Below are 12,074 nucleotides of genomic sequence, written 5' to 3'. Positions count from 1 at the left end.
AGGGAACCCTGAATGTCAAGGGATATCAAGGATTGAATAAGGAAAAAAAAAAGGCTTGTGGCAGATTCAGAGGGCTGAAAACAGCAAAGGCCCTCGAGGAGTATAGAAAGTGCAGGTGGGGGTGGGTACATTAAAAAAAAAAGTAATTAAGAGAGCGAAGAGGGGGCATGAAAAAACACTGGTGGGCAAGATAAAGGAAAATCCCAAGGCATTTTATAAGTATATTAAGGGCAAGAGGATAACCAGGGAAAGAGTAGGGCCCATTAGGGACCAACGTGGCAATCTGTATGTGGAGCCGGAGGATGTAAGCGAGGTTTTGGTTGGTTACTTTTCTTCTGTGTTCACTATGGAGAAGGACGATGTTGGTGTAGAGATCATGGAGGGGGATTGTGATATACGTGAACAAATTAGCATTGAACGGGAGGAGGTGTTAGCGGTTTTAGCGGGCTCAAAAGTGGATAAATCATCAGGCCCAAATGAGATGTATTCCAGGCTGCTATGTGTGGCAAGGGAGGAGATTGCAGGGTCTCTGACACAAATTTTCAAATCCTCTCTGGCCACAGGAGAGGTGCCAGAGGACTGGAGGACGGTGAATGTGGTACCATTATTCAAGAAGGGGAGCAGGGATAAACCAGGTAATTACAGGCCAGTGAGTCTAACATCAGTGGTAAGAAAACTATTGGGAAAAAATTCTGAGGGACAGGATTAATCTCCACTTGGAGAGGCAGGGATCAATCAGGGATAGTCAGTATGGCTTTGTCAGGGGGAGATCGTGTCTAACAAATTTGATTGAATTTTGTGAGGTGGTGATTAGGCATGTAGATGAGGTTAAAGCAGTTGATGTAGTCTACATGGACTTCAGTAAGGCTTTTGATAAGGTCCCACATGGGAGATTGGTCAAGAAGGTAAGAGTCCATGGGATCCAGAGCAATTTGGCAAATTGGATCCAAAATTGGCTTATTGGCAGGAGGCAGAGGGTGATGGTCGAGGGTTGTTTTTGCGATTGAAAGCCTGTGACCAGTGGTGTACGCAGGGATTGGTGCAGGGACCCTTGCTGTTTGCAGTGTACATTAATGATTTAGATGTGAATATAGGTGATATGATTAGTAAGTTCGCAGATGACATGAAAATTGGTGGGTGTCGTAAATAGTGAGGAGGAAAGCCTTGGATTATGGACGATATAGATGGGTTGGTAAGGTGGGCAGAGCAGTGGCAGATAAAATTTAATTCTGAGAAGTGTGAGGTGATGCATTTTGGGAGGACTAACAAGGCAAGAGAATATACAATAGATGAAAGGACCACAGGAAGTACAGAGGGACATTGGTATACTTGTCCATTGAACACCGAAGGCAGCAGCACAGGTGGAAAAGGTGGTTAGGAAGACATATGGGATAGTTGCCTTTATTAGCCGAGGCATAGAATATAAGAGCAGGGAGGTTATGATGGAGTTGTATAAAATGCTCGTTCGGCCACAGCTGGAGTACTGTGTACAGTTCTGGTCGCCACACTATGGGAAGGATGTGATTGCACTGGAGAGGTTGCAGAGGAGATTCACCAGGATGTTGCCTGAGCTGGAACATTTCAGCTGTGAAGAGAGACTGGATAGGCCATGGTTGTTTTCCTTAGAACAGAGAAGGCCGAGGGGGGACCTGATTGAGGTATAAAAAATTATGAGTGGCATGGATACGGTAGATAGGAAGAAACTTTTTTTCCCTTAGCAGAGGTGTCAATAACCAGGGGGCATGGATTTAAGGTAAGGGGCAAGAGGTTGAGCGGGGAATTGAGGAAAAATCTTTTCTCCCAGAGAGGGGTTGGAATCTGGAACACACTGCTTGAAGGGGCGGTAGAGGCAGGAACCCTCACAACATTTAAGAATAATTTAGATAAGCACTTGAAATGCCATAGCATACAAGTCTACAGGCCAAGTGCTAGAAAATAGGATTAGAAAAGATAGGTGCTTGATGGCTGACATGGACACGATGGGCTGAAGGGCCTGTTTCTATGCTGTATAACTCTGACTCTATGACTAACCTCAGCTACAATTTAAATACATATAGAACTGGCACGTGGTTCCAGTTTCAAAGTTACAGAATTAACCACAATAATGTACTCTGAGATTCAGGTTAAATACCAGCTAAATATTTACACGTTATGAGTTTAGAAGTTGCAGTATTAATTCCCATAATGTATTTATTTTTATTTAGAGATTCAGCATTGAAACAGGCCTATCGGCCCACCGGGTCTGTGCCGACCAACAACCACCCATTTATATTAATCCTACATTAATCCCATACTCCCTACCACATCCCCACCATTCTCCAACCACCGACCTACACTTAGGGAAATTTACAATGGCCAATTTACTGATCAACCTGCAAGTCTTTGGCTGTGGGAGGAAACCGGAGCACGCGGCGGAAACCCACGCGGTCACAGGGTGGACTTGCAAACTCCACACAGGCAGTACCCAGAACTGAACCCGGGTCACTGGAGCTGTGAGGCTGCGGTGCTAACCACTGCATCACCCACATTTGGACACTAGTCCATATCTCAACTGCATAATCAGATTGAGAGATTATGAAAAACAGTATAACCTAAGATACAAACTCAGATTCCAGTTTAAAACTTATCTGGATTGTGGAACTAAAAGATACAATATAAATTTGATTTGTCTAGTGAGCTATAAGTTTTCTACCAGTCCAAAAACCACATATAGTGTCAGATGGAAGATACTGTACAGTTCCAGATGTATAGGGTCATTTTACATGCAAGTCCAAAATTCTCACTGTCCGACTGAATGACACTGATCAAATTGCTTCGTACAGTCTGAGTTACACTTGCACACCAATCCGGTATTAGATTGTAGGATACATTATCTTTCACTATTGTGTTCACAGTGACAGATATTTAATACTAGGCAAAACCTCAAACGTATTGTCTGCTTAAAACCGACCACATCAGTGGCCTGTTGCTGTGCTGACATTTTATGTAGAATGAATCCAGACTTGCAAACAGTCCCAGGGACAGAAGATTATATAATGAATCCCATACTCATACAGAGTACCAGACACTGCCAGATGGAGAGTGATGCTGAAACACATGCTCAGTGCCAGGTGCTGAAAGGCATCGGTTGATGACTGCACTCACTCACAATTCCTCAGCCTGAGTCATCTAAGGCAATCTAACACACAAATAGTAGCACTGAGAGATTGAGAAAGAGTCCAAAACTCACATGGAGCACTCGATGCTGACAGATACAAACTGAAGACTATACACACATGGATCTAGGATGAGCTAACTCACAGGAAACAGAGAGTGGGGATAAATTGGGCATTTTCATTTTCGCAATCTAACTAATGGAGTGCCACAGTGATCAGTGCTGGTGCCTCAACTATGTATGGTCTATATTAATAACTTACATGAAGCGATCAAGTGTATTGTTGCCAAATTTATGGATGTGACAAAGATCGATAGGAAAGAAAGTTATGAAGAGGATAAAGTGTCTGCAAAGAGATATAGATAGGTTAAGTCAATGGGCAAAAGTTTGGCAGCTGGAGTATAATGTGGGAAAATGTGAGGTTGTCTAATTTGGCAGGAAGAATAGAAAAAAAGAATATTACTTACATAGAGAGAGACTGCAGAATGCTGCTGTACCAAGGGATCTGGGTGCCAGGTACATGAATTACAAAAAGTTAGCATGAAGGTATAGCAAGTAATTAGGAAGGAAAATGGAATGTTGGCATTTTTAGCAAGGGGAATGGAGTATAAAAGTAGGGAAGTTTTACTAAAACTGTCTAGGGCATTAGTGACAACCCAACTAAAGGACTCCATACAGTTTTGGTCTCCTTACTTAAGGAGGGATATACTTGCATTGGAATCAACTCAAATAAGGTTCACTAGGCTGATTTCTGTGATGAAGGATTGCCTTATGAGACAATGTTGAGCAGGTTGGGCCTATACCCACTGTAGTTAGAAGATTGAGAGGTGATCTTATTGAAACCTATAAGATTCTCAGTGGGCTGGACAGGTAGATGCTGAGAGGATGTTTCTCCTTGTGGGGGAATGGAGGGGCGAGAGTTTCAAGCTAAGTGGTCTTCCATTCAAGAAGGAGATGAAGAGGAATTTCTTCTCTCAGAGGGTTGTTCATCTTTGGAATTCTGTTCCCCAGAGGACTGTGGAGGCTGAGTTATTGAATCAAGGCTCTGTTCGACAAATTTTTGATCTACATGGGAATCAATGGTTGGGAATCAATGGTTATGGGCGCAGGCAGGAAGGTGAAATTAAGGTCACAATCAGAAGAGCCATGATCTTATCGAATGGTCTATTTCTGCTCCTATTTCGTATCTTATTATATTCTTACACACACGTGTACACACACACACACAACCAGTGTGTGGCAGTTCCAGAATTCATCTCACTTTCATACACAATACCAGTGACTGAAAGGTACAGAATCAATCCCACAGATGCATACAGTACCACCAACAAGTACAGGATGAATCCCATGCTCACACACACCACTAGGTATTAAAAGATACATGTGATTCCCACTCGCACATGACAATATGAGACGGAGTTACAGAATGATTTCCACATTCACATAGAGCACCACTGACTGCTGATCAATTCATCCCACAATCTCACACACTACCAGAGGTTGAGAGATACAAAATTAATCCCACACTCCGATGTAGTAGCAAAGACTGACACATACAAAATCAATCACAAACACTCCTACAGTACCACTGGCAGATTCAGTAACTGCCAAAATTACCAGAGACTGACAAATAAATCGTGAACTCCTACATATTGTGAGATGCTGACACAGATAGCTTGAATTCCACACATACAGAACCACTGACAGATTCAGAGTCAGTCCCAAATTCACGTACCATCCCAGAGACTGACAGATACAGAATGGATGTCATACTCAAACACAGTACCAGAGTCTGACAGATAGATAAGGAATCCATACAGCACCAGAGACCGAGAGCTACCGAATTACATAACATGTGCAAACACAGTACCACATACTAAAAGCAGTGGAATTAATTGCACATTCACATGCAATAGCAGAGACACAACGACAGAGAATCATCAATAAGTGTCCCCCCACCAACAGCCAGGACATTTCCAGGGAGCTGTACACAGGGAGCGGCTCTTTCAATATCAACTGGGGCCGGAGGATCTTCGTGAAATATCCTTCCTGATTGCAGGAAGGGTGTTTGTGATTGGTTGCAAATGTTTATTCTGATTGGATGAGGAAAAACACCAATTAGAGAATTACAGTTAAAAAACCTTTATGACATCACTCCCAATCACCCAATCACAATCTTTACTTTCCCCCCATCCCTCATTAGCATAGAGCTGTGGGATTGTCTATTTAATCCGCACTCGGAAGGGGTTTGGTTTATTTCTGTGTCTGAAATTGAATCTGAAGATGCCTGAAAAGAAGAAAGCAGCTCCGAAGAAGGGCGCCAAGAAAGCCTTAAATAAACCGTCAGCAAAGGGCAGCAAGAAGCGGAGAAAGTCGAGGAAGGAGAGTTACTCCATCTACATCTACAAAGTGATGAAGCAGGTTCACCCCGACACCGGCATCTCCTCCAAGGCCATGAGCATCATGAACTCGTTTGTGAACGATATTTTCGAGCGCATCGCGGGTGAGGCTTCCCGCCTGGCCCATTACAACAAGCGCAGCACCATCAGCTCCCGGGAGATCCAGACCGCCGTGCGCCTGCTGCTGCCCGGGGAGCTGGCCAAGCACGCCGTGTCGGAAGGGACAAAGGCGGTGACCAAGTACACCAGCTCCAAGTAAAACTGCACAATGGACTGAAAAACAGATCAAACACAACGGCTCTTTTAAGAGCCACCCACAATCTCTCTGAAAAAGCTGCATCCGAACATCTCTATTAAATTATTTTAAAACAATGTATAACATAATAACGTTCCCACTGCTGTACCTGTGTCTTCTGTCCCATAAACTGTACACGGACACATAATCCGCTCATCCACCTTCGCTTTTTTGCTAAAAGCTGTTATTATTGCACAGCTCCTCAATGACTGCATTAACAGCTGTTTTTAGCTGTAAAGGTCAGACCTTAGTCCCTTCACTCTATTCCTGAAATGTGAACTGATTCATCGTTTCATTCACAGCAACTCGCCGGAACAGGAACAGAGCAGATTGAGCAGATCCGGCTTCCTCTTTTCAGAGGACACTGGGCTCTGATTGAAGACTAAACTGAGTGTTTTCCTTCAGGGAAATGCTATGAACAGGGATTTATTCCCAACTGGAACAGTTTGTAAACGATTGTAGAATGAACCACAATTTACACAACATTTTTAAACCGCGCTTGTGATTGGTGACGGAAAGAATTGAATAAAACAAAAAAAAGAGAAGGGATTTGAAATCTTTGACTAAGGATGACATTTATTTTAATCCGCTCTTTTCCGAGAATGAAATTGGCGGGCTTTGTGAAATTGACAAATTCTCTGCTTCTGGTAGTGTGGCGGGTAAATCCCGCCCTCTTCCGTTTGTCAGTGTCCTGATTGGTGAAGAATATAGGCAAATGAGGTGAATTAAGTACCGACCAATGAGATGAGTTCTCAGTCTATAAGTACAGTAAATGCTGCGGAAAATAACCATTCTTCGTCAAGGTATTTGTGAGATTGTTGATATCGCACACCTACATGATGGACGTGCTTTCCAAAATGGGGTTTGGGGAGGGAATCTGCAATTGGATCCAACTGCTCTACACAAACATCAGTAGCGCAGTGTCAATCAACGGGTGGGAATCTGAAAGTTTCCCGATCAAATCTGGAGTCAGACAGGGCTGTCCTCTGTCCCCGGTCTTGTATGTTTGCTGTATTGAACCCTTTGCTGAGTCTATGAGGAAGGATGCGAGTATAAGAGGGGTGACAATCCCAGGCAGCGGAGGCACTCAGGTCAAAACCTCCCTGTACATGGATGACGTCGCCGTTTTCTGCTCGGATCCGCTGTCCATGTGCAGACTGATGAGCATCTGCGACCAGTTCGAACTGGCCTCGGGAGCCAAAGTTAACCACGGCAAGAGCGAGGCCATGTTCCTTGGGAACTGGGCTGACCGATCCTTTGTCCCCTTCACCGTCAGGTCAGATTACCTGAAGGTGCTGGGGATATGGTTCGGAAGGGCCGGGGCGTGCACCAAAGCATGGGAGGAGCGAGTAGCCAAGGTACGACAAAAGTTGGGCATGTGGGGGCAGCGATCTCTCTCCATTGTGGGTAAGAACCTGGTCATCAGGTGCGAGGCGCTCACGTTGTTGCTCTACGTGGCGCAGGTCTGGCCCATACCCCACTCCTGCGCCGTGGCAGTCACCCGAGCCATTTTCCGCTTCGTCTGGGGATCTAAAATGGACCGGGTCCAGAGGGACACGATGTTCAAATCTCTGGACATGGGCGGGAAAAATGTACCCAACGTGGCCCTCATCCTGATGACCACCTTCGTGTGCAGCTGCATCAAGCTATGTGTAGATCCCCAGTACGCAAACTCCAAGTGTCACTACGTGCTGAGGTTCTATCTGTCCCCGGTGTTGCGAAGGATGGGCCTGGTCACATTGCCGCGGAACGCACCATGCAGTTGGGCGGCGCCGTACCACCTATCCTTCGTGGAGCAGTTTCTGTGGAAAAACACCTTTGACCACCGGTCCATCAGGCAGTGGTCTGCACGGAATGTCCTCAAGGCCCTACGGGAAAAGGAAACGGTGGATCCTGTCGGATGGTTCCCCGAGCAGACCGTCAAAGTCATTTGGCGGAATGCCTCATCACCAGAACTTTCAGATAAGCACCAAGACGTAGCTTGGCTGGTGGTGAGAAGGGCCCTCCCCGTCAGATCCTTCATGCACACCCGAAGTCTCGCCCCCTCCGCACAGTGCCCCCGCGTTGGCTGTGGTGGGGAAGAGACGGTCGCCCACCTCCTCCTGGAATGTGCCTTTGCAAAGCAGGTGTGGAAAGAGATGCAGTGGTTTTTTTTAAGGTTCATCCCAAGCAGCTCTGTAACACAGGAGTCTGTGCTCTACGGGCTGTTCCCAGGGACGCACACTGAGACAAACATCAACTGTTGCTGGAGGACTATCAATTCGGTGAAAGACGCCCTTTGGTCTGCCCGAAACTTGCTGGTCTTCCAGCGCAAAGAGTTGTCCACCACCGAATGTTGCAGACTGGCACATTCCAAGGTCCAGGACTACGTGCTGAGGGACGACCTAAAGCTTGGGGCAGCCGCAGCAAAGGCTCAATGGGGAAAGACCACAGTGTAAGGTTCCCCCACCAAGCTGGACTGAGGGGCTGGAACCATGGGAAGCCCCTCGAACTGTATCGTTAATATTCTCAATTGCTGTAAATGTAAAACTGTAATTGACATGACAATTGTGAAACGGAAGGGTTGGGAAGAAACTCATGACATTATTGAAAGAAACTGATCTCTTTTGCAATGTTTGTATTTTTTCGTGCTGTTTGGAAACTGTTTGGCAATGTAATTTTTACACATTTTTATGAATAAAGTATATTATGGAAATAAAAAAAAAAGTAAGAGGAAAGACCAGCGGGAAAGCTCGGGCCAAGGCCAAGTCTCGCTCCTCCCGGGCTGGACTGCAGTTCCCAGTGGGCCGTGTTCACAGACTCCTGAGAAAGGGTAACTATGCTGAGCGTGTGGGTGCCGGAGCCCCGGTCTATCTGGCTGCTGTGCTCGAGTATCTGACCGCTGAAATCCTCGAGCTGGCCGGGAACGCGGCCCGGGACAACAAGAAGAGCCGCATCATCCCCAGACACCTGCAGCTGGCCGTCCGCAACGACGAGGAGCTCAACAAGCTGCTGGGAGGAGTGACCATCGCTCAGGGTGGGGTGCTGCCTAATATCCAGGCCGTGCTGCTGCCCAAGAAAACCAGTGCTCAGAGCTCCCAGAAAAAGTAAAGCGGCCAAAATATCATCTAATAAACCAAAGGCTCTTTTCAGAGCCACCCACAGTCTCTGTGAAAGGGCTGGTTACTGTCAGGAGGGAATCAGAGATGGAGTTATTGTAACAGTGGATTGACCTGTTTCGCATGCAGACAGTTTGAATTCTGTTTTTTCTCTCTCTCCGGCTTCTCAATGAGAATTTGCTCCCGGAGCAGAGTAAATGCAGGAACAGGCCATTCTCGGGCTGTATGTTTCTCTCCTAACCTGATCTGTTCAGACCGCACTGTTCCCAGAGGACGGAATCTGAGAGTTGCTCACACACGGGAGCTGAGTCCATTGCAGCGCTTTAATATGTGCCTTCCCCCCGGCCCTCCCTATTCTCCGGACACAAAGCTGTCTACTCCCCCGGCGGCGGGAGAGTCGGGGATTCTCTCCCCGCAGTGTCAGGGTTTGCAACCCCGGGGAACTGGCGGTTCGAGTCAGTGTGACCGAGCTGCCTTACATGTCCTGTGTACCGATCTCCAAGGGATTCAACTATTAGCGAACTCATTGGGTAATGTTTGTAAATAACCCTCATGTGAACGGAGCTGGCTCCATTAATGCCTTCCAAATAAAACTGGGATCCATTTCTTTTCCCCAAATGTCAGCTAACGGATCCCAGGAGCAGGGTTGTGATTGTGCTGAACAGCAATGAGTCTCCGGTAATGCTGCTTTCTAAATTCCAGATCAGCTCTCAGTCCGACAGGCCTTTCGGGAAAGTGATGTGACAAAACAGAAACCATGTGACCGCCCCTCCAATCTAATGTGTTTGATGATGAACAGAGATGGAAGCTCTTTCCTTTGCTGATTTGGTGGCTCTGAAAAGAGCCCTTGTTACACTTGTTACTGAAGCCGGGTTTTCGGCGCGTTCCCCGCGGATGCGGCGGGCCAGCTGGATATCTTTGGGCATGATGGTGACTCGCTTGGCGTGGATGGCGCACAGGTTGGTGTCCTCAAAGAGCCCCACCAGGTAAGCCTCGCTGGCCTCCTGCAGGGCCATGACGGCCGAGCTCTGGAAGCGCAGGTCTGTCTTGAAGTCCTGAGCGATCTCTCTGACCAGGCGCTGGAAGGGCAGTTTGCGGATGAGGAGCTCAGTGGATTTCTGGTAGCGGCGGATCTCCCTCAGAGCCACACTGCCGGGTCTGTAGCGATGAGGCTTCTTTACTCCACCCGTGGCTGGAGCGCTCTTCCGGGCCGCTTTGGTAGCCAGCTGTTTGCGAGGAGCTTTCCCTCCGGTCGATTTACGCGCTGTCTGCTTTGTCCGGGCCATTTTCTCAACGGATTCTGCACAATCTGAGACACACAGACTGTTAATACTGAATCTGCTGCACATCCGCCTTTTTAAACTCTGTGAGGAACCGCCCTGAGCAGTAATTGGCTGGAACCCGACGCCCAGTCAGTTTAAACCAAACCCCGATAATAAACAGAAACACAGGAAGCTATTGCCTCCGATTGGTCGATTATTACTGATTACTCAATTTAAAAAAAAACCGCCAATATCAGTGCCGGAAACAACGGTTTTGACAAAGGAGAAATTTGCTTTAATTCATCTTATGAACATGATCAGAACATTTCAATGATATTTGTCAGCAAAGATCTTTTACAGCAAAGATTTTAAACTCTTTCTCTTGTATTATTCCACACATTGTCACAAGTTCCAGATACACTTTTCCAATCTGGTATCTATTCGGGTTTATTCTCCGTCCTTTTTGAAACAGTCTGGAAGCGGCGGCAGAAAGTCTCTTTCACAGCATTCTGCAAACGGATACATTTCAGGTCAATCTTTGTCAAGATACCGAATCACTGATTCTAGATTGAACCTATTTGTGGGAGACAAAAGCGGAGAGAAAGTGTTTTATTGTCAGGAGTTGAAATGTGAGACTGAGGTTTCCTACAACAGCGGGGTTTCCAGATAATGTACTTATTAATTATTGAGGCCAAGCTTGAACAAGGGAAACAAGTGACTGAGAACTGATCTGTCAGCTTTTATTAGCGGAATACAGGAAAGGGGCCGAATATGAACGCGTCTGAAATCAAAGCGCACTTGCGGTCAGTGGTCAGTAATTAATTTACATGGCATCATTAAGTAGAGACACAAAGATCTCACAGACAGTGAAAGTGAATCACCCAAATATACCTGGGATAAAACAGAGATCACAAAGGCAATTAGAAAGTTCCAGACTTTTCATATATAAGAAACAAAACAAATCGATACCATAGAGATGAAGTTGTAGCTTTTTCAGAGAGATTGTGGGAGGCTCTTAAAAGAGCCGTTGTGTTTGGGATATCTTTCAGTCCATTGTGCAGTTTTACTTGGAGCTGGTGTACTTGGTCACCGCCTTTGTCCCTTCCGACACGGCGTGCTTGGCCAGCTCCCCGGGCAGCAGCAGGCGCACGGCGGTCTGGGTCTCCCGGGAGCTGATGGTTCTGCTCTTGTTGCAATGGGCCAGGCGGGAAGCCTCACCCGCGATGCGCCCGAAAATATCGTTCACAAAGGAGTTCATGATGCTCATGGCCTTGGAGGAGATGCCGGTGTCGGGGTGAACCTGCTTCATCACTTTGTAGATGTAGATGGAGTAACTGTCCTTCCTCGACTTTCTCCGCCTCTTGCCGCCCTTTGCTGATGGTTTACTTAAGGTTTTCTTGGCGCCCTTCTTAGGAGCTGCTTTCTTCTTTCTTTTTTCCAAAATATACTTTATTCATAAAAATCTGTAAAAATTACATTGCCAAACAGTTTCCAAACAGCACCAAAAAATACAAACATTGCAAGGGAGATCAGTTTCCTTCAATACTGTCATGAGTTTCTTCCCAACCCTTCCGTTTCACAATTGTCATGTCAATTACAGTTTTACATTTACAGCAATTGAGAATATTAACGATACAGTTCGAGGGGTTTCCCATTGATCCAGCTCCTCAGTCCAGCTTGGTGGGGGAACCTTACACTGTGGTCTTTCCCCATTGAGCCTTTGCTGCGGCTGCCCCAAGCTTCAGTGCGTCCCTCAGCACGTCGTCCTGGACCTTGGAATGTGCCAGTCTGCAACATTCGGTGGTGGACAACTCTTTGCGCTGGAAGACCAGCAAGTTTCGGGCAGACCAAAGGGCGTCTTTCACC

At 46.5% G+C, this 12,074-nt stretch overlaps 3 protein-coding genes across 3 annotated transcripts; 1 reads left to right on the top strand and 2 right to left on the bottom strand.

The window, feature by feature from the left end:
- Nucleotides 1-5,437: 5,437 nt before the first annotated feature.
- LOC137365849 (histone H2B 1/2-like) lies at nt 5,438-5,812 on the top strand. The gene has a single exon (XM_068028091.1). The coding sequence runs from the start codon at nt 5,438-5,440 to the stop codon at nt 5,810-5,812; it is 375 nt and encodes a 124-aa protein (XP_067884192.1).
- A 511-nt stretch (nt 5,813-6,323) lies between these two features.
- Nucleotides 6,324-10,268, bottom strand: LOC137365870 (histone H3-like). Its single transcript, XM_068028113.1, has 2 exons — nt 9,801-10,268; nt 6,324-6,539 (listed from the first exon to the last, which is right to left on the bottom strand). The coding sequence occupies exons 1-2, from the start codon at nt 10,230-10,232 to the stop codon at nt 6,324-6,326; spliced, it is 648 nt and encodes a 215-aa protein (XP_067884214.1). The 5' UTR covers nt 10,233-10,268.
- Nucleotides 10,269-11,271: 1,003 nt separating this feature from the next.
- Nucleotides 11,272-11,625, bottom strand: LOC137365903 (histone H2B 5-like; the record flags this gene model as incomplete). The annotated part of the gene is made up of 1 exon (XM_068028147.1): nt 11,272-11,625. A coding segment is annotated over one exon (354 nt), but the record flags the coding sequence as incomplete, so codon positions are not given.
- Nucleotides 11,626-12,074: the final 449 nt, after the last annotated feature.

The sequence above is a fragment of the Heterodontus francisci genome, unplaced genomic scaffold (assembly GCF_036365525.1).
Source record: "Heterodontus francisci isolate sHetFra1 unplaced genomic scaffold, sHetFra1.hap1 HAP1_SCAFFOLD_58, whole genome shotgun sequence".
NCBI classification, from domain to species: domain Eukaryota; kingdom Metazoa; phylum Chordata; class Chondrichthyes; order Heterodontiformes; family Heterodontidae; genus Heterodontus; species Heterodontus francisci.
The sequence above is the reverse complement of the archived record's forward strand: the minus strand, read 5'-3'. Positions and strand labels throughout refer to the sequence as shown.